Here is a 23,195-nt window from a genome sequence, read left to right on the forward strand (position 1 = left end):
AAATGTTTCATCGTAAGAAGTTATTAACTGTTATTTAAAACTAATCGTTCAAATCTGTCCCGAGTAGCCCAGGTTGACGGTACGTAATCATAAACTTGATGTTTACATTTTTTGGCGGGAACTCATCGCAACTGATTTCCAGACAAGCTTCACTGCATCCTGATCCATCCAACATACCAGAAACCTTACTTTTTTTAAATAGTTGGCCGAAGACTGACAAATATATTAAATGCAAGAATTTCAATCTAAATGTGTTGGCAAGATCTTCTGTAGGCATAAATTTTGCTACTGAAGCGTCGCCAAAGATCTTGCAATATTCATCAACTCTCTGCACAGTGGCACTGGGCGTCAGAATTACGATTTTGAAGCGCTGTCAGAATTAGTCTCACAATATGCCAAATTTAGTCACACAGCGTCGCAATTTAGCAATTTTGTAGATTTGAATTCTAAAGGCTTTTAAGTAAATATGGCAACAGTTTGTGACGTTTCATCATTGCTGGCGCATAGTGTGGTGTTTTGAGAGTGATGTAAATCAATCAGAACTCGAGTTGCGTGTACGGTGATCTTTTTATAGCCATTCATTGCTTGCTACATCCTTGAAGTGTTGGAATATGGTGTGTTTACCCTAGTAAATGTACTATTTTTTTAACTTACTTTATGCTAAATAGATAGTACAAATGTTGAACTTGATGCCACTATTCTTAATTTTGCAATATTTTGATTAGTTTAGCTGCTACAACATTTCTATGAAATGTGGGATGACTGCCCTGGTTTAACCTGCCCGTCCCTTATTAGCCCATTTGATGGTTTGTAGTATTCCACCATGAAAATGAAATCTCAAATCCTTGTACAAGATGTACCGTAGGTACTGTAGATATCCTCTCAACAAACCTCTCATTATCTATACTAGGTACTAGGCTTCAAACACACCATTCGTCATTTCTATTGTCTACTATGAACAAATTATTTATCAATTGTGAGTAAAGAGCTGGTGTTGTTCTTACCAACACATTCAAATTGTCACTCAAGTTATTACATTTTCAGGCATGTTCTTATATTTCTTGATGGAATTTTTTTTTACCCGCTCATGACTAAACTAATTTGTTTGTAATTAATTTTTACATGCATTATCACAATGTTGTTTGGTCACCATTAATTAAAGTACTTCTTCAAAACTTGAGAAGAAATCTGTATTGCCCTTTTTTGCGCATTTTCTCATTTATGGAAAAAAAGGCGCTATTGTGCATGTCATGTCCGTCCATCCATGACCACATTTTTGTTGTTAAGAAAATGCGCTTTCTGTCACTCACTGCAGGGAGTACTGAGTTACATTTTTTTTTCTTGTTGACATTTTTCAATAATCTAGTTAATAACAAAATTTGGATACGGTACTTTACATATATATAGCTGAAATGTATAGCACTGGAGGCTTCAGCAATACTCATGCTGAATACATATCTGAATGTGGATCCATTGCATCGGTAGCTTCCCTCTCATCAGATGGAGTAATTATGAAGAAGAAATTACCAACTCACAGGTGAGATGCTAATGAATTTCATGCAGTTTCATGTACTTTTTGGGTATATGTGCATTTTAAATTTTCTGATTATTTGAACAAAAAAATCTAAAGAAGACTTCTATTTACAATATTGAAGAACTTGTGTGTGTGGTATTGCAAAATATTATCTTCATCTGAAAATATTTTAGAAAGACTTGCTTTAACTCTGTTAATTTAATTTTGAAATATGTTTACATAGCATTTCCATAGGTTTTGTTTATGTATTTCAATATGTAAATTTTGAGTAAATTGTCATAAGTGATATGAAGAGCAACTAATGTGAAATTGATCATGAGTTTGTGTCCCAATATTAAGTTTTTCCACAGAGAGAGCCACAATGAAGAGGACCTTGACTGCGCCAAGAACAGGAGTTCCACTGAATGGAATAAAAGGTTAGTTTTGCTGTAACTCTTATAGTAGATACAGCAGTGTAGCCTTAAGCCTCGTCTTCCATAGCCTTTATTTTTTGAGCATATGTTGCACGTTTCAATGTAAAATACCAATTTATTGATATTAATTATTATTTTAAATTTTAAAATTCATATCTTTGAATGGTGGTGTGTCTCATAAAACCTAGACTCTATAAAATTTTTTAATATATTGCCTATACAAAAAAAACAATCCTGCTCTTCAGTAGGTACTCAATTGAAAAAGTCTATTTTGATTTTTGAGTGTCTGCAATCTTCCTTCAATTCCACAGCATTATCCTCAGCTAAGAAAAAAATCTGTAAAAAATATTAAAATAACCATCAAAACATCTTGGATAAATTGAATTAAACTACACCGTAGTAGGTACATACTTTTTATGGATCACTTGTTTATTCATTTTTAATTACTGAATTGAAAATTCTTTTCATCCTCTTTCTCTCATCACTATCTTTGAAGTAGGTACTGATTCATTCACAGCTGACTTAAAAGTAAAGAGAATGATCAAGCCTAATTTCTGTCTATTTGCTTATCTCTTTTCATATCATTATTAGTGAAGCATTTTTCTTATCTTATAAATATACCTTCCACTACAGGCAGAACCACAGTGAGATTGAAAAGCGCCGAAGAGACAAAATGAACACCTACATCACTGAACTGTCACGAATGATTCCTCAGTGCCGCAGTCGCAAGCTTGACAAACTGAGTGTGTTGAGGATGGCAGTACAACACATCAAAATGCTACGGGGGTCTCTGAACTCTTACACAGAGGGGCAGTACAAGCCAAATTTTGTTTCTGATGAACAAGTGCAAGTACTGCTGCAGCATGAGGTATGTGCAGTCTTTTGGCTCATCTGATTTCCTTGAACATGTAATTTTTTTTTGTCATGAATAGATTCATTTGCTGCTGCAAAGTTTATGTTGAAACAAATATGTCACAAAATTCTCATTTAGAAATTTTGTAAATATTCTAGAATGAATTCAATTTCTCTGAACTTAAGAAACAATTCTATTATTCTGAAATGTGAAGAAATGTTGACAATGCACTTATTTTCACAGTGTACAGATGGCTTCCTCTTCGTTGTAGGATGTGACCGGGGCAAGATCCTGTTTGTGTCTGAGTCAGTCTCCAACATTCTGCACTACTCACAGGTGACAGGATTGTTACAATTTTGTTTTATCCTTACAGGTACATTATCAATTGGAAATGGGCATTAACATTTGTTCCTTTGACTGCATTGTTTCCATAGGGGATGTCATATTCATGGCCTACATCAAATTTACGGTTATTTACCTGTCGACATCCTGACTTTGTTAATGAACATGCCTGTTTCTATGCAGACAATGGAATAACCACAGTTTATATCTACTACTATGACATTGCAGTGTGAGTTGCTTGGGTCGAGTTGGTTTGACATTCTACATCCCAAGGACCTGAGCAAAGTAAAGGAACAACTTTCGTGCGGGGATATAAGCCGTCGGGAGCGACTTGTTGATGCAAAAAGTGAGTTTCTCTTTTGCAGTCTGTTGCATCCAATATTGGGAAAAAGTCTGTTGCATCCAATATTGGGTTGTCTCAAACCTGAGGAATGAAATTGCTTGTTTCCTGTTGCATTAACTGACATTGGAAACTACATTTTTAGTTCTTAATATTGTTATAATTATTTCCAATGACCTAACCTAATAGAATAAAACGGACATGTTGATATTATTTGGAACAAATGAGTTTGCTGACAAAATAAAAATCAAAGCATGATTTATAGGCTTTCGCTGGGTATATTGGCATCCCGGTATACATCTATGTTCATGTAGTGAAGAAATTGAAACAATTGAAAAGCCTATGTTTCTGGTTTCTTATTAGCACATAACTTATACCTACTATACTAAAACTGGTTCACGAAAATAAAACTTTTGTGTTAATTTTACGTAGCAACCCTGAACTAATGAAGAATTCAACTGTTTTTGGAAGGAAGTTAATGTAGTTCTTCTCTTATCTCATAAGGTTTACCTACAGCTGGAGGTCAAAATTTATCACAACAATAATTACAATATGCTTGTCATGACAATTGAACTCTAGGCTAGAGTAGCCACTACTGAATGAACTATGTTGGCAGCGTCCGTTGAGCATCAAATCCATTTCAAGAAGACTTTATTTAATATCTTCTTTTCGGAACACACTGATTTATGGTAGTACATTGAGAGGGTTAGAATGAAACTGTGCTTACATTTCAAATTATACTGCTGAAGCAAGTTTGCACAATGTGATCTAATTTACTATCAATGAACATGAACATTCAACAATAAAAAATCTTGAAGTATATCTATTTGAAATTCACTCGAACTTCTTACCCAATTTGACCAGAAGACGTAAATTGTAGTGCAATCATATACTAATTTTTTTTAAGCGAGATACTACTAAGTTTTTGCCATCTTAATAACGAGAGCATAATAAATTGTTTATTATTTTACAACTGTTTTTAGTTTTAACAGACATTCTACCTTGCAGCTCTTCTGCCCGTGCACCATTCACCTAACAGCAGCAATAGCAGCACCTGCGGAAACTATAACTCCTTCCCGCCGGACCTTACACGTCTTTGTCCAGGCTCTCGTCGCGCATTCTACGCCAGAATTAGACGGCCCAACTCCATGCAGACAACCACGGACGATGCTGAGGACTCCACAGCAATGATGGGCAACAAACGTTACTTGAGCATCCACTTCACTGGATACCTCAAGAGCTGGCACGGTGCGATACGCTCACCGTCTGGACATGAGGATCATGACTCGGGCGACGCGGCATGTCTTGTGGCCATAGGACGTCTACATCGAACTCTCACTTCTGCTACATTGCCTCTTCAGTTTGTAGCTAAACTTTCAGCAGAGGCAAAGTTCAACTACGTAGACCAGAGAATGAGTGTAGTACTGGGTTGGCTGCCGCAGGAAGTTCTGGGCGCCAGCGTGTTTGAGTTGAGTGATCCAAATGATCACTGCAGGATCGCCTCAGCTCACCGCGCTCTCATCTCTAAATGCGCTCAGGAGCAATGCTTGCAGCATCGCTGCAAACATAAAGATGGCCGCTATATTCGACTGTCTTCCTGTTGGAAGCTCTTCACAAACCCTTGGACTAATGAGCTTGAGTACATAGTTACCACAAACTCCGTTCTACCTGACACTATAGGGGCTGATGAATCCCCACAACTCAACAGCTGCTTCCAAGACCCGGAGGCTCCAGAGTGTCCAGTGTCACCATCACATCCCAGCGGGCCTTCTGCTGGAGCCCCTCTTCCAGATGTTGCTCCTGCCGTGCCTGAGGCGCCTTCAAGTCGCCTCGGTAGCGACGTCTCCAAGAGTCAATCACTCGGCGCCACTCCTGGACTGCCGACCACCACATATTCCATAGCCACTCCTGTGAGCAGCTTTAATCTAAACTCACGTTGGGTATTAAAATACATGATTCCCTCTCGAGCAAACACTTTTGGCCTTTAAAAGATGGACTACGGTAGGTAGTAATTTTGTTAAGGTTTCGTATATTTTTAACTATGTAGGCATATATTTCTATGTCTCAGAAATGTCTCTGAATAAACAAACACGTCTCAGCCTTATTACGAAAATGTGCATGATTCATGCAATGATTGCATTTTGCAAACCATTCTTATATTAATATTACAAAATCTATGGTTCTAAAACATGCTGAATCATTCATTTAAAAACTTGAAACATAAGAATGGTGTGTCTCATTTGCTCCGTCCTTCCCACGTATGATACGTATCAGTGAATTGCATGTAAAATTATGCATGTGAATTTATTATTATTTTATTTACATTGAATGATGTTTCTGTTAAATTTTTAAATGATATTTTATTTAAAATCCTGAAACTATTAACCATGTGTTTGTTCTGATGACGACTGGCTTGAGCAGGCGACTAAGACTACTACAGGCGAGGACTGTGGTGGCCAAGGAGAGAACGCGGGCCAAGAGCAGCAGGCGGGGGAGACTGGCAGCACGGACAGCTGTGCCGTGCAGCTGCATCTCGACGCGCCTGCCCGGCTGCCTTTCCATCATCACTACAACACCCGCAGTAAGAAACTGATTATCTCGTTTATTATTGAAAGCCAATGATGTAAGTCATCATAGGAGGCCTCTCAGCAAGTCTAGTGACGTGCTGATGATTTTTAGTTTATATGGGTTACCATTCTGAGGCCTCGAATAAAAAGAGACGCACATTAGAGCTCGGTGTAAATTCAATCTTTGTTCTCCTAATTAAGACTTCGATTTTCAGTCTGTATCCGCAATAATTTGAATGATGAATTTGTATAACTTCATTTCAAAATTTCAAATTCAAATGTTGCAAAACTCTTTCCCTACTTGATAATGAGTGTAATTGCATTCGAAACGTCGTAATTTATAGAAAAATGTCCCTTAGAAACCTGAAATTTGAATTTTCAAGTCCCACCAAATGCCTAATTCGCCGAACAGAAAGAAACAATAAGAAAATTGTCAATAAGAAATACTCTCTGGTCGTCAATGAAACCTGCGTTAAAGAACAAATTCTGCCGAACTGCATCAATAGCTGAAAGTATAAAATATTTTTTTCTTTTTATGACCTCTGCTAAGATTCTACGAGGCCTTCCGTTTGAAAATGGGGAAAATTCCTTCATTTTTTCTCTGTGCAAAGCAAGGTAGAAATGTGAAATTACATTTCAACAAAAATAATGAGGATTTTACCTGAAAAAAATTACCTTTTATGTAAAATAGTAATGTAAAGTCACCAAATCCAATTTTCTGGCCATTACCTATACTCGTACCTTAGAGCTACCGTTATGTTATTAATGATGAATTTATGGAGCTGTAGCTGGAGAAGTCCAACCGTGCATGACTCACAGTGATACAACAGATGTAAGTTCATAGTTTGCTACTGCTACTAGTCAGCGTGTATGTGCTTGTCATTGTCGTCATTGTCTTTATTTATTTCTGAATTTCTGTGCCCTATCACTTCTATAAAACTTTGAAGTCCTAACATATTTCATGTTTTGATACTTTTATTGGCATATTTTCCATGTACTTAGAAGGAAATGTTTAATGATAAGCATTATTGCACTAATAAATTCTGAACTCATGAAGGTGAAAGCGAAGCCAGCGGCTTGGGTGAAACAACTAGCGACTCGGACGAGGCGGCCATGGCCATCATCATGAGCCTCCTGGAGGCCGACGCCGGACTTGGAGGCCCTGTGGACTTCAGCCATTTGCCGTGGCCTCTGCCTTAAGGCACTGCACCCTGCCTTGAGGCATGATGAAATTATGATGCATCATAATTAATGCCTTATGGCATGATGCATTATAATTAATTGTATTCTGCCGTGAGGCACTGCACCCTGCCTCGAGGCATTGCACTCTGCCTTAAGGCACTGCACTCTGCCTCGAGGCACTGCACCCTGCCTCGAGGCACTGCACCCTGCCTCGAAGCATTGCACTCTGCCTTAAGCTGCACTCTGCCTTGAGGCACTGCACCCTGCCTCGAGGCACTGCACCCTGCCTCGAGGCACTGCACCCTCCCTTGAGGCACTGCACTCTGCCTTGAGGCACTGCACCCTGCCTTGAGGCACTGCACTCTGCCTTGAGGCACTGCCTTGAGGCACTGCACCCTGCCTTGAGGCCTAATGCTTGGTCTCCAAGCCTTGGTTCCTACTTGAGACAATTTATATTTCCTATAAATTCGATTGTGGGGATGAATCAAGGCATAATATTGTATCACATTTCTCATCGCTGAGAAGATGAAAAAATTTGCATTCCATGACAATCAGACCCCATTGAGGAAAGTTGATGTTTAGATATATCAATTATTTTACTTGGGAAAGCTGTGGCGTAGAATTCTGCATCTCGAAATAAAATGAGACGAGGAATATTTCTTAAAAATAATGAGACAAACCGACTAAATTATGCCCTTTTATATAATTTTGAATTGACGCAGGAATTATTTTTTTGTATTTTAAATTTGTATCTAGGACATGATGAATTGCTACGAACAGATAGATGTAAAACGAGGTGCACCGAAATGATACGAGGTATTTAATTGTGGAACGAGACAAAACGAGATATTCCATTCAGATACGAGACATTCCGAACGCGCTAATTTGATTTTATGATTTAAACCCTTGATTATTATCTCGGTACTAATACTTGAATATCAAAGTGTCTTGAATTCCTACCATCCGTCCTACGCAAGTCAAAAGCCGAAAACTCTAATCCATCTTAAATATTTCATTATAACTAAGATAGTTGAAAATTATATATTTTGGAATCCATTTCTATTTTTATAAGAAAGTAGTTTGTATACGAGCTTCCTTTTTCAAGATTCGTAAGGGAACAACCTTCTCATTTGGAGGGCGATGTCCTAAGACATGATAGCATAAGACTAAGTACGTGTAATCGGTCCTACAATAATTATGTTTACTCTAGCGTGCGACGATATACTTCTGTAAGCTCAGACACAAATAGGATGCATCGAAAATATTGATCAAGCATAATGTCTTCATTCCGTTACGAGCAGACTAGTCAATTTACGCAATGTTGACAAACCTGAATAGTACTTCAAAATTCCAGGCAATGCTTTTGTGCAGATTTCATGCCAAGTTCATTTATGGGTTACATGTTACTTGCTGATAAGGCTTCTATGGCGTCAGATGGCGCGCCGTATTGTAGTGTTCAAATGAGACAAGACTTGCAACATGGTAGTAAATATATGTGAAGGTATAGTCTACCGAATATACCGCTGCAATAATGTCCCTAAAATATTATTGTGTAATTCATGCCGTTTTGCAGCAAGCTGTTCGTAATCTGTGACTAAACAAACGGGACCAACTTTATCCCTCTCCTACAACCAAGTCCAGCCTTGTCCCTCACCTACAACCAAGTCCAGCCTTGTCCTCTCCTACAACCAAGTCCAGCCTTGTCCCTCTCCTACAACCGAGTCCAGCCTTGTCCCCCCTACAACCAAGTCCAACCTTGTCCTCTCCTACAACCAAGTCCAGCCTTGTCCCCCCTACAACCAAGTCCCACACTGTCCATCTTCTGAACAAAGTCTAAGATAATATTGCCGGAAGGCGGGCAGCTTAATTTAAGGTTTTCAGTAGCAATATACTTTGATGAATGTGCCAAATGTAGCTTCAGTGATAACCTGACGTAGAATAGTTACTTATGTTGAGTGAGATATTATGAAATACATTTATTTATTTGCTTTCTTATGTTAGAAAATTACTAATTACGATATCTTAGAAAATGTTTCTTTACTTATATCTTATGCCTGGGAAAGATGCAGTTTACTTTTAGCATAATCGAAGAACGGCATTGAAATTTTTCAGTCTGTCATAATTTGAAATGACGAAAGTGCTTGAGGGCCGACGCAAAAATTCATTTGAAAAATCCGTTTAATCTTTTTCCCTAAGTCACAAATAGCAAGGTGCCTTGAATCTCTTATTCCATAATTCTGATATTTTTTTAATAATTCTGAATAATTCCATAATTCTGATAATCTGAAACTGTATATGAACCGAAATTTTATCAAATTTCTGGGCAAGTTTAAAATTTTTATATGGTGTTGTTATTGATCTCGGAATTATCAGTAAACATTTTCGATTCACTGTTTAATCAGCGTGAGCGTATGCATAACTGATCTCCATGCTCTAAGCGCTTGAGATCAGTGGTTATATGAGCAGTGATATCATATAACCTTGCATGATTTATTTTATTGTAACATTCCATGACCGTCCAACGAGTTTTTTTTATGCTAAAGCTTGTATGTCCTTTAAGTCGATATTTATCGTAGTATTTTAACTAGTTTTTTCGGTGTTTTTCATTGATAAGATCTTTTTTTACTTTAGATCTCGTTGTGCTTGCCAATATCGTGTGAGGATGCCAGTATATATATATATGGGTTTTGCCAGTATATACTGCAAACGCGGGGAATGGGATACACAATGTTTTAAACAATGGAATACATAGCAAGCTGAAAACTGTATATTTAATGGGTTATTTTTTTGACTGTTTAATGAATCTTAGTCTTACTAATGGTCTGATATTCCATCAAAAATATCACTAAGAACACTTTTTGCTAAGCATATACCTGACAATCACAATTACTTATCCTTATTGGTAGTAAAGTTGTGTGGTGCGATCGTTTTCACTATGATTGCTTGTAATCTGTCAATCTAACCTATTCTAGAGCTTATTCATCAACGTTTTCTGTCTTATTTTAATCGAGTCGTGATGTATTTTACGATTTTTACGGTCGTCGTACAGTAATTTTAAATGTAATTGAAATTGTCGTAAAATTTTAACAATTTTACGCAAGTATTTAAGTCAACTCATTTAAATTAATATAATTTGTGCAATATTGCTTATCATGCTACGATTGAGGCTAAATATTTTGTGCAATGGTAAATGAATGCCGTGGTTTGGAACTGGATCTGTCCAAGAAATAAAAGACATTAGTGTCATAAGGTGTTAAAATTAAGCTTTAATTTGTTGTTTCGGTTGCATGGCGAACCGAGTAGATATAGGTATGTATTTAATGGATGTATTCAAATTATCTTACACAATTTCCCTTTCTTGGCTACCTCTTGCTAAAATTAGAATGTAATAACTCACTGCTGTCATTCATATTTCACCTTCAGGAGTTCTCTGCGTGCGGTATCGAGTTTTTCACGAATTATCTCTCTCGATCTGAATAAAATCCATGCTTCATCTCTCTCACCCAAAAAGCACCTAAATGACTTTGCGGCACGCGTCGTTACTCTGTATATTTGTTTTCATTCTTCTTGCTGACAATCCTGTTCCCTGACATTATAACAGAAATTTCATCATTGGACATATCATTAAAGCAATTCGTCTCAATAACATTCGTCCTGTTAGCCTAACCTAACATGCTTCAACATGTTACTAGAATTGCGCAGTGTGCTAATTAATTAACACCTACATGTACTTATGTTGGCAAAATGCAATGATGAAATGAAATGTCTCGTATGAGATGTCTGGTCACCCTGACAATCAAGGTGCGGTTCTTGCCCCTACACTAGGTTTGCGTAATATTTTATCCTTACGCAGTTTATTAAATTGTGGCATTTTTCGTTTTCATCAGTGTTCTCATTGGAGTTACAACAAGCGTAAATTTATCTGATCATTTCTACTTCTGCATTTCCTATTTTGAAGGTACATTTTTAGTTGCCATATATCATATTTTTGAAACTGTAATAAATGTGAATCGGTATATCTTATTGTGTGATTCAAGTGCTGCTGATGGCATGTACAAAAATAGTTACATGTATCACCCTAATTAATCGTGATAGTGAAACGACATTCGCTTGCTAGGTGGTGCAGGATAGTTGCAGCAGTTTACGACAATTGACAGGATAAATCCGTCTCTAAGCGCGATTGCTGGTGGATGCATTGAGGCGCCCATAAGGAAGAGAGGCGTTATAGGATGAAATAATGAACGAAATTTCCATTACATTTGTAGTTTATGGACCTTACAATCACTTGTGTTGTATCTGTATATACAGAGCCTCTAATATGAATCCCGCAGTCCTGACAGCAACAACAATTAAAACAACGCAAGGGAGGAATTCAGTTTTGTCGATCATTCGGAATAACGAGGCAACCGAAGAGCTGTATTATGAGCTGGAAAAACAATGCCTGCCTCATGCGTTAACTTAAATATGATTTTACCCCTCTAGATCATAAAAGAATCTTGGAATTGTACATAAATAAGGATGTACTACTCAGTTGCAGAACGTCTACTTCTTCCATTGGTTCTTCTCGTAGTCATATTTGGATGCTAGACCGTCAATGGGGTCGACCTGCAACTCGATCATGTTGCGAAGTTGGATGGCTTGATTCTCAGGAGTAAAGCTCGCTGGCAACGGCGGCAGAACTGTAAAATAACGATGGTAAGTGGCTCATGTAGCGTTAAAATGTTCCTCTAGCAACAATAACACAATTTGGATATTGAAAGTCGAAACAGGACCCAGCCACTTATAAGCATTTGTGTCTAGCTGTTTTCTTTACTCAGGACGAGTCGGTCCTACAAACTTGTTTCGATTAGCGGGTAAATCGAGACTATTCTCAAATTTCCGTATAAATACCGGACTACACTGGGACGAGACACAGTCCCTGAAAAAAAAAATTGAACTTCGCAATTTCCCAAAATTAATCAAATTTTGACGGGACATGACGATGAATAATAACATAGACCAGGTTATCTTGATTATAAATGTATAAAAAAATCATTTATTTAATCAAATATCATTTATTTGATATCACCTATTGACCTGTCAAATATTTTATCAAGTAAGTGATATCGCTACTGTTTACATACGCGCCGTAAATGTCCGCAAATTTCAGATAATCAAACGAACAACTTTGAGTCGGAGATAGCCAGTCTCACAAGCGGCCTACTAAGACACGGCATGTCCGATCATTGTCACAATTTATAACATTACGAGTGACAATTTCTATCATTATTTTTTTTAAATCGACAAATATTTTGACTCGTTATAACTTTTCCTGTAGTGAGAACGATTCTGAAACACAGACGTTTAGTAGGAATTTATGAGATGCACCGCAAGTAGAGTAGAATAGAAAGAAATTTCGGTCAAATCAAGTTCTCATGTCAAAGAAACCTGACAGAGATTACTAAGAAACAAAATTTGAGTTTAATCAGCCAGCGAAAATTTTAACCTATTAGAAATAGACATACCCATCTCCATCATCTCTCGGCTAAATAAAGGCCTTAAGGTGGCTTAACGCAAGATCCCTAATAATAATTACTGAATATTTTTCACTGGCTTCAGCAACCTTATTTGGGAAATTAAAATGCATATCAGGATGCTAATAATGGACAACTCAAATGAAGTGTTTATACTGAAAATTGAAGGGATGATATAATGACCATCGCATCCAAGTAATTATTCAGCAAATTAACTCGCGGTCATTGTCAGACGTAAGTCAACTTTTGGTATGAAAACATCAAGTGTGAAAATTTCAAGGTAATTCATTCAAATTCGATGAACGACTAACGAGCACCATAATGATGTAAAATCAGTACTCTAAAAATATAGAGGGACACATTCAATTGCCATAAGATCGTCTTTATACCAGAAATTCCTTCATGGCATGTTCATTTTGTATACATGAATATTTGGAATAAGCAAAAAATTTAAACTAATTCTTGGTATATCTGCCAGTAACTATAAGATACGAATGCAACGAATAATACGGTAGCAAAATGGCAAGATGAATTCAAGTTAAACAATACATAGGTAGAGTTGACCTAATGCTTCAAGGTTCGAGTCACTCTGAAGTTGTAGGATATTTTATGATATTCCGTGAAGTAATCAGCGGCTTGTATCGGTTGTTGTAGGTCAGTTGAGCTATGTAGGGACAACAAAATGCGCGTCGGTAATCGGTCAATTGTAGTCAGTTATTCCAGCAGTGTATATATACGCCAGTCGAAATGCCAACACTATCCTTTTAACGTTCCAAATCTATATTGACTCTACAACATCCCAACAGTATGAGTTCGCACTCAACACTTCATTATTATGAGTCTGCATTTAATACTCTACATGAGCTTGTACTCAATACCTCATCAAAAGTAGGAGAATCTTGCCAAGTGTCCATGAAAATTTCCTATTCTCGAGTTGCAAATTGTGTGTCGTCACAGATAAAGTAAAAGAAAGACCCAAAGTTTGTTGTGGGTGCACAGAACAAAATGGCTGATTAACTCAACTATGCATAAAATTAAATATTTTTCAAAGTCATTGAAATGTCACTGTATACATTAGGTTCTTTATCTTAATTACTACTTTTCCTTTCCAAACTTATTAGCAAATATTGTTCTAATTGAGTGGAACACCACGCCTCAATTTTTACACCAGGCATTTTTCCCTTCTGTAAACACTACTTTATACTGTAGGTAACGATTCTAAAATCAATTGATAAAAAGGAGCAATTAAAATGATTATCTGTGATGTCGGTAGGAGAGGTAAAGATCATCATTCCGCTCAGTATGTCTTTGAAACCAAAATATGAAGTTCCTCAGACACACTAGGCAACTTAAAAAAATTTTCAAACGAACTAGGTATACTTAATTAATGCTATTTAAATAGATTACTGCCAAAATCAAGCAGTGAAGTAATAGAATGCAGCAGTTAATCATTTTACATTCCTAAATAATTTGATGTTGGAATGTAAGAATTGACCCCGATATACAAAGCTATTATTTTACTTTGCATTGACTAAGAAACTTTGTGTTGTTTTTTCTATTTATATAAAATCGGTTTCATAAAAAAACATGCTTTCACTCAATTTTTCCTCATTCAAGAATGGGATAGTATTTCTCCAATCTCATCCGGTCGGTATGATTGCTTAGTTTGGAAGTTATAATGAGTCTCATCTCATATTGAATGCACTGTGTCCATTAATAAGATTCTAGGAATAAAACTGACATATAAAGGGTCCGCCATATTTATGGCAACGGATGTTTGCTAAATAAAAATAAATTGGTTTCTAGGAGACTTTTCTTTTATAATGAAGCTTAATATCATCTATTGATTCATCTATTTTATATTGCAGAAGTCTAAGGTGTCTAAATTTACTACCTATTACTTACGGCATTAGATAGATATGCAATTGTAACCCTTAATGAAAAGGGCAAGAGTAATTCAGTCATTGCAAAAAAGCTCCAAATTCGTAGTGAAACTGTGTGGAAGGTGGTAAAAAAAATCCAAGGAAACTGGTGAAACATGCAATCGACCTGGTCGAGGAAAGAAACTAAGTGTCCAAACAAAACAATTGGTCAAACACACGAGGGAGAAGTCGAGGAGAAACCCTCGTCGCTCAGCTGCAAAATAGGCTGCAGAAGCAGGAGTTAGTCAGACATCAATGTGTAGAGTGCTCAAAGATGATTTCAAAACTTCCCCTTACAAGATGCAAACAAGGCATGAACTAACAGACCATCATGAACTAATGAGGCTCAAAAGATGCCAGCACATTATGGATCTCATTGAGGATGGCACGCGGCCCAACTTGGTGTTTAGTGACGAAAAAAAATTTGACATTGAACGAAGCGTTAACCATCAAAATGACAGAATTTGGAGTAGGGATGGATCGGTGGCAACCACAACAGCAACACGACATCAAAATCCCATGTCCGTGATGGTTTTGGCTGCGGTAACCGCAGACTGGGAGGTCCCCGCTCGTTTTTGTCCCCTTAGGAGTGAAATTGAACAGTCAGCAATAGGTACATTTCAGACATTTTGGGAGCTGTGTTGTTACCTTGGGCCCATAAACACTTCAACAGCTCACCATGGAGTTTTCAAGAAGACTCTGCCTGATCACATGGCTCAAACATGACCCAAAACAGGATTCAGGGTCACATCCCAGCGTTCATTAGCAAAAATGAATGGCCCTCAAGAAGCCCTGATTTGAATTCTCTTGACTTTTCTGTGTGGGCTATTTTAGAGAGTAGGGTCTGCAGAACACCTCATGATTCTTTGGATAGTTTGAAGTCTAAATTGACACGAGAATGGGACTTGATCCCTCAAGAAATGCTGTGCGTCTCCTGTGAAGCTTTCCCGCGTAGATTGGAGGCCGTCATTAAAAAATAAGGGTGGTCATATTGAATAAATACGTCTGAGAATTGTTTAGGTAATTCTTGGCTACTAGCTCATCCACTAAAAAAACAATGCACCAGTTTGTTTCATTGAGAAATAACAAAAAACATGCGTTGCCATAAATATGGCAGACCCTGTATTTTCAACATACGTAAGAGGCACAGTTTATGTTTGTTTCATTATGATTATCGTAAGTTGCTTCAACTATCATTAAAAATACTTAAGACACTCGAGCTTTGATCTCAGAACAGAAACTAGCTTCAATAGTAGCGAGGGATTGGGTGGTGAAAAATAATGACCGGCATCAAAGCTTCTCTATCCCTTTCTATCACAAATGCATTTTAATCAACTGATAATTTATTTCTATCAGTTATGTGCATAACCATTAGCATGATAATACTCTCCAAAAAATTAGCTATTAATTTAAACTAACCAGGATTTCATTGTTGGCTTCTCTAAATCGCACAGCTGGCATTGGGAAATCAGGGCGGTCCATGTAGTTGAAGCCACCATTGTGTCCATAACCAACCACTTCACGCTTGCCAATCTTGTAATAAGGGTCGAGATGAGCAACTGATGAGCCAGCACGCACACTCTGGCAGCGTACAGCTGACTGCAACAGCTGCTGGCAAAACACGCGTTCCAAGCGCCTCAAAGCCATCTGAAAACCAAAAGATACATCATGACTGGTTAACATAATACTTAAGCTAAACTTCATCATTACAAACAAAGAGCATGGAATTTTTTTTTTTTTTAAAAACAAAGAGCATGGAATTTTTTTTTTTTTTAATCCATTAAATGAAAGAAAAATAAAATCAAACGAGAGACGTCCAAACAATTCTATAGCAAATCTGAGGTACTATATAATTGAAACAGTTTGAACACTTATGATCCTTTTCATTAATAGTCGGTCACCTGGCAGAGCACTGTATCTAAGAAAGCTTTCCACCATGTGTGGAAAGCTTTTTTATAAGTGAACTTCAATTTTTAGAATTCCACCCTGTACATGGGAGTTGTGGATAAAATGGATTGGCTCATCAATAAATACAGGATCAAAGTTTGTGGAAAGAAATAGCATTTTCCATTTTTCACAAACATTGTTGACCTGACAGTCATAAATGCACACATTATGTTTTGCATGGCAAACAGACAAATGCCCTTGCTGGAATTCAAGAGGAGAATAGTAAGTGTAGGTATATATGCAAGTACTGGTATCATCTTTGTCAGATCCTAAGAAATCAGGTTGCCCATTATTCAGTAAGCAGCTTATCAAAGCAGCGAGTTATACAAACAAACAGTTTATCACTATTTGGTAGAGCAAGGTCTACTATCAACTTTGACACATTTTTTGATAATCTCACTAGGTGACATGCACTGTCTCTCTTTGGATCTTAACATTTTCCCACCAGGCAGCCCAGACCTAGTGTTTAGGCAATAGTATGGCGCCCAATAGTATGACGTTGTTGGCGGGGGTGGTTTAGGCTACTTGCAGCACACCCTCTTGTCCCTCTTAGATGTGTCCTCTTTTTCCCCTCTTATGTGTGTTACTGTGTGTTTATATTGAAGTGTTTAACTATTTTATTAATTCAAATAAAATCATTCTCATTCTTTTCAGGTCAGGTTCAAATCAGTAAATGATTATCTAAATTTATGTCAAACTATTCTAAAGTGTGGTGCTGGATAAATTGCTGTCCCACGCTCCCTAGCCCCTAACCTCTCAAGTGATTTGCTGGAAAGCTCTCCCTAGTCCCTAACCTCTCAAGTGATTTGCTGGAAAGCTCTCCCTAGTCCCTAACCTCTCAAGTGATTTGCTGGAAAGCTCTCCCTAGTCCCTAACCTCTTGAGTGATTGGCTTTAAGGCACCCTATGAACCTCCTAACTGACTTGTATTGGAAGCAGTTATTGGTGCGCATCTTACTCATTGGTCCATGTGCATTTTTACTTGGCGTCAACTATAGTTTAGCTTCAGTTAGTCATCTTTACCCATTTTCTTTATTCTGTCATGTTTCTATCCCTTTTACTGTACGAGATTCCAATAGTTCTTAGAACCAGTATTTGCGTTTCATTTTCATTTTCAAACCTTTAGTCATCATACTAGTTTAACTCAATCTTTGTTACCAATTTAGTCAATTAAAGTACCGGTAGGCAATGAGTTCGTCTCACCCACGTTGAGACACCGGTAACAACGTCACTATTTCAACCATCAATGAATCCTTTGTTACCAATTTAGTCAATTAAAGTAGGCGACAAGTTCATCTCACCCGCATTGAGACACTGGTAACAACGTCACTATTTCAACCATCAATGAATGCGTGGAACTAAGACAAAGCTCAACATAAAGGAAAAAGTTGAGAAGCGTCAGAATCAGGGCTGGAAAAGTCCTATTTTTGTTAGAAATATCACGGCTCTAATATCGTATAATTTCAGTAGGTATGAAATCGTACGGCTCGAATGTCATAAATTTTTGTTTGATTGAAAAATTGTGGTTTGCGCTTCGCAAACGTGTCATTTCATAAAATTTTCAACTTGCACAATCCGCATTGCTTTACCGTTCCTGCCAAAATATCCTGCAGAAAAAACATTAACATCGTAATGTAAACAAATCAACTAAACGTTTTGTTGAAGATCGTGCATAGTTGCGGTCATGTCAAAGCAGTCAGACTGCATGAACACGTGCTCAACTTACAGTAAAGACAAATTTTATTGTTGCCGTTTAACTGTTTTAGGGTAAAATTAGAGATTTGGGGTAACACGTGCATGGACTTTGTACATAAATTCACGCCTTGTAAATGGCTTTCATGGCGAAGATATGGAATTCATGGCTCAGTGAAATGGAATCATGGCTCAAAGAAATGGAACTACAGCTGGCAAATCCATAAAACCACGGCTTGAAAAATTCAGTCGCGGCTCGCCAAGTAGATATATTCCATGCCTGGTCAGAATTACCCACGATGTCGGAATATACCGTGTTTACCCTAAATATGGCAACAGTTTGTGATGTTTCATCGTGGCTGGTGCGTAGTTTGGTTGTTTTGAGAAATTGAGAGTGACATAAAGCAATCAGCACTCAAGTTGCGCATATGGTGATCTTTTTATAGCCATTCATCTCTTGCTACGCCTTTAGTCCTCAATCATTTAATGCAGTGGCAAAGCAGATAGTTTTTTAGACTCTCCCTCAAGCCTCAAGTTCATTTTTGAGTCCTANGACCTTCTCTGTGTTGCCTGATTTGACCCTCGTACAATCATAGCTACCGCAACCGAAGCCAATTTCTGACGGCCTGCAAACCTGTTTCTAGTTGCCTGGAACATTTTTTTTTAAGGCCGAAGGCTTTTTTTATGTGAACCACAAATTTTAGAATTCTAGCCTGAGTACCAGTATATGAGGAAATTAAAAATGAACTGATTCTAAAAAATCTCTGGTTTGTCACTATGATTCAATGTGTCAGTCAGCCATAGTGACAAACCAGAGATATTTTAGAATCAGTTCATTTTTAATTTCCTCATTTTTTCAAGATTTAAACCACTTTCTTATGTAAGATAATCTGATAATGATGGTATCCATGATACTTTACTGGTCTACTTATAGGACTCAAAAATGAACTTGAGGCAGAGTCTAAAAAACTCTCTGCTTTGCCACTATGCAGTTGGAATATTGTGTGCATGTGTTTCCCTACTAAAAACTTTGTAATTGGCTCATAGGAAACCTAAATATGATAGTTTTTCCAAAAAAAATGGCAGAAATTGGTCTATTTTGGAAACATAGATTTAATAGGCCTAAAGGAAAAGATTTACATCTTTTACACTTTTACTTGTATAGTTGTATTACACTCCTATTTACATAAGAAATTTTTAATTTTTTTTTTCTCTTTTTCAACTGTATAATTTTCATTAAGATCACAGGAAAAATTTTTTTTTTGTGTACATACCTGACTGATGAAGTTGAAAATTGTATTAGGATTTAGGCATAGGCCTAGTACCTACCTAGCCTAGGTACTTCAAAAATCAAAATCAATGCTGACTATGGAATTGAACTTTGAAGTCTTTGAAGATAATGCTGAATGCTGATATCAATGATACTTTATTGACTTACTCATAGGATACAAAAATGAAGTCTTAAAAAGCTGCTCCCTCCAAATTAGTAGCGGAATATGATGATAATCTCAATTATATTAACTAGATTATCTAGATAGGCCTAGGTACCTACTGAATTATATATAATCATCAACATGAATTCATGATGAAACCGGGGATTGGCCCGATTGGGACCAGAAAGTCCAGATTTATAGTCCTCGTGATGTCATTTGCCATATTTTTACATGATACATACATTAAATAAGATCATACTGACATTACTTTGATGGATAGACAAAAAAATATTTCAAAAGTGAAAAATAAATACTTACAACGAGATGCTGTAACACTTGATGTTTGCCCAGCACGTAAGACTATAAGATCATACTGACATTACTTTGATGGATAGACAAAAAAATATTTCAAAAGTGAAAAATAAATACTTACAACGAGATGCTGTAACACTTGATGTGGGACCAGAAAGTCCAGATTTATAGTCCTCGTGATGTCATTTGCCATATTTTTACATGATACATACATTAAACAAGATCATACTGACATTACTTTGATGGATAGACAAAAAAAAAACATTTCAAAAGTGAAAAATAAATACTTACAACGAGATGCTGTAACACTTGATGTTTGCCCAGCACGTAAGACTACCGACGGCCGACAACTAAGCGTACCAACTGTTTATTTTTGTTCATCAGAAGTGCCAATATAAAAATTTGATAAAACTTAATTTACTGGTACTAAATAACTTACAAACTCATTTGAATTACACATATATTTCAGGCAGCATCAAGTAAAAGAAATTCGGAAAATTCTTCATAGGCAATATATTTAAGAAAATTCTAGCAAATGCATGCGAAGCGCATGTTATGCGCATGTGTTCAGCTAATACCTAGTACTGTACCATCCAAACCATCCTCAAGCATTAATTCTGAAGAAATCTGCATGAAAAATGAGTTACAACTAATTAATAACAATGCAATGGTAGAAATTAAAACACATTCATATTTTTCGTTTGTATTAAGCCGAACATGTGAATTTAAAGATATGTCGATTAAGATGTTTTAATACAAATCCCGAATAGTTAACATCGATATCAAGCAGCCAATAATCGACAATTTCATAGCTCTAATTGTTTATATGATAAATCTAAACGTCATTCTAATTACCTAATTGTCGTTTATCTGAACTGACCGGCAAATTCGCCAGCTGTTTATATTGAAATGCCAATGAATTGAACTCCCTCAATCATTACTGTATCTGCATGAAATTAAGAAAAATTATTTTTCGCAATAAACCGCGGCCGGAGTTATAACAGGTTCTTGTGTCGTTTTGGTTTCTGATTAAAACGCAAACGATAACTTTAGGCAGGGCTGCCCAGTGGTAACAAATCAGCGATCCAGTTTTGGAGCAGCGAGAAGTTCGATCCCAGCTTCCTATGAAAATTATGGTCAAAATCGGCGAGGTGGCGAGGCGGTTAATTACAGTGGAGCTGAACAGTGACTTGCGTATTCGAGAGCCTATTGCGTCTCGAATACTTGCGTATTCGAGAGTCTGCGGCATTCATTGGCAATTTTCCTAAGCAACTGACCATTGAACGGCTCTATATGATATCAATACATGAAAATTAATATGTTACGGCGGGATTATTAGGAATTTTTACTTAGTTTCGTTTTAGATTAAAACTTGAAAATGTAACTTTGGTTCCTTGATCAGCCCCTAAATTCTCAATTGAGTACATTTAAACAAAATTTCAATTTCTCAGAGCGGCCAGACACAATGGTTCGTTCAAAATACCAAAATTTTCATAAGATTGTCACTGCACGAACATTCTCAAATGTAATGAACAGTTTGCTGTGAGTTCTATTCTTCAAGGGTGGACCATTGGTTAAAGTTCAGAGTATCAAGATTGGGGCAGAGAGCTGCGGGTTCGATCCCAGCTCTGTGCACCAGTTTCTGGTCAGAATCGGCAAGGAGGCCGAGCGGTTAAGCAAAAGAAATTTTGAAGCAGTGAGTTGCGAGTTCAAGCTCGCGACATGCTGTGGATGTTCTGTAATGTTAAGAATCGGACACAGGCCTACGGCCTAATAAAAGCTGAAACCGCTATATTATAATATATTAGGTGTCTATAAACTACTTGGAAATGATAGGGATATCGGACAATCAATTTCCCGATACAATTTGGATATCGAAAAATCTTGCAGTGTTACGAAGGACTGGGTTGTAAATGTTAGCTTGCGTTTCAACATGCTTAGAAAATTTCAGCTCCTTGTCGACATAAACTCCGAGATCTTTTTCCACACTAGACTTTTCAATCATTACTCTCTCGTTGCAACCATGTCTTCTCATACTGTAATCTTGCTGTTCATTGTTCTATTTCTTAACAAGATACATGTCTCTAAAGAATTCTTGTTTCCACACATGAACTTCTTCACACAAGGACTTCAATGCGGTTATCATACAAGTTGGCGACCGGTTTTGCCAAGAAATGTCGTGTCTGCAAATAATGGCGCTTTCAATGATCATTCGCCAAAAGAGAACTGCACGGTCTCAATGCGAACTGTATATAAATACCGATTCTGGAAAACCTCAATCACTATAACAAACATCAAATATTTCATTAACAGTTCCCTGTTCTGCACCTTGGAAAATATTGATATTATCCATTTTCAATAAATCTACAGAAAAAAATTTAATCCTGTTCCTGAGTGTTACATTCCTTAGCAATTTCAAAGCAAAGATACAAAAATTTACTGGCAAACATCTGCAGCTCCGTGGCAGTAGAATAAATTAAACAATTAACCTAAGTTATAAGATAAGGGATAAGAATTCAAATTTTAGGTTGCACAGCAGTTATATTGAGACAGTTATGCATTCTCATCTCCAGACCACATACAATCGCAAGTAAAGAATAACTGAGCATGTATTACATTGTGGAAACATTCAAACATCGTAAATTTCATTAACAAAAATCAATACTAATGGAAAAAGAATGCAATAAGAATAATACAGGATGATTGGTATATATATTCTATTCATATATGATTATCGGTTATTTAATTTAAAAAAGTGCCAGCCAAATTTTGGTACTACTGCAAATTTTTTTGTTCTGTCTTGCCAATAAATTAGCTACTATTTGAATTACTACAAATATTTGAATACTATAACTAACAAATATTTGAATTCATGTAGGCAAGAAAGGTCAAGGGAAATTTGCCTTATTCCGATTCCTTCCATACACCCTCGGCGTCCCAACGTTTCACTCAAAGAAATGAGTGAGATTTTATCCAAACAGCGAGGTACTTCTGGCCCCATAGGGTTCGTTACCAGACCCAGTTTGACACGACAATTGGGCTTATCAGTTTAAGTCTGCTCTCGCCTCGCATTATGGGTAATAAAATGCGCGTCTTATTAGGACAATGTAGCTCACATATTTCTATAGGTGAATACTTACAACATT

At 37.0% G+C, this 23,195-nt stretch overlaps 2 protein-coding genes across 2 annotated transcripts; one reads left to right on the top strand and one right to left on the bottom strand.

The window, feature by feature from the left end:
* The first annotated feature begins 1,340 nt into the window (after nt 1–1,340).
* LOC108670082 (protein cycle) lies at nt 1,341–7,607 on the top strand. Its single transcript, XM_018157534.2, has 8 exons — nt 1,341–1,537; nt 1,885–1,950; nt 2,581–2,815; nt 3,044–3,136; nt 3,371–3,488; nt 4,491–5,392; nt 5,904–6,063; nt 7,107–7,607. The coding sequence occupies exons 1-8, from the start codon at nt 1,413–1,415 to the stop codon at nt 7,247–7,249; spliced, it is 1,842 nt and encodes a 613-aa protein (XP_018013023.1). The 5' UTR covers nt 1,341–1,412; the 3' UTR covers nt 7,250–7,607.
* A 3,871-nt stretch (nt 7,608–11,478) lies between these two features.
* LOC108670074 lies at nt 11,479–20,094 on the bottom strand. The gene is made up of 4 exons (XM_018157527.1): nt 20,056–20,094; nt 16,086–16,313; nt 12,538–12,559; nt 11,479–11,934 (listed from the first exon to the last, which is right to left on the bottom strand). The coding sequence occupies exons 2-4, from the start codon at nt 16,311–16,313 to the stop codon at nt 11,774–11,776; spliced, it is 411 nt and encodes a 136-aa protein (XP_018013016.1). The 5' UTR covers nt 20,056–20,094; the 3' UTR covers nt 11,479–11,773.
* Between the last annotated feature and the right edge of the window lie 3,101 nt (nt 20,095–23,195).

Source organism: Hyalella azteca, unplaced genomic scaffold, assembly GCF_000764305.2.
Source record: "Hyalella azteca isolate HAZT.00-mixed unplaced genomic scaffold, Hazt_2.0.2 contig13406, whole genome shotgun sequence".
Lineage (NCBI taxonomy): Eukaryota > Metazoa > Arthropoda > Malacostraca > Amphipoda > Hyalellidae > Hyalella > Hyalella azteca.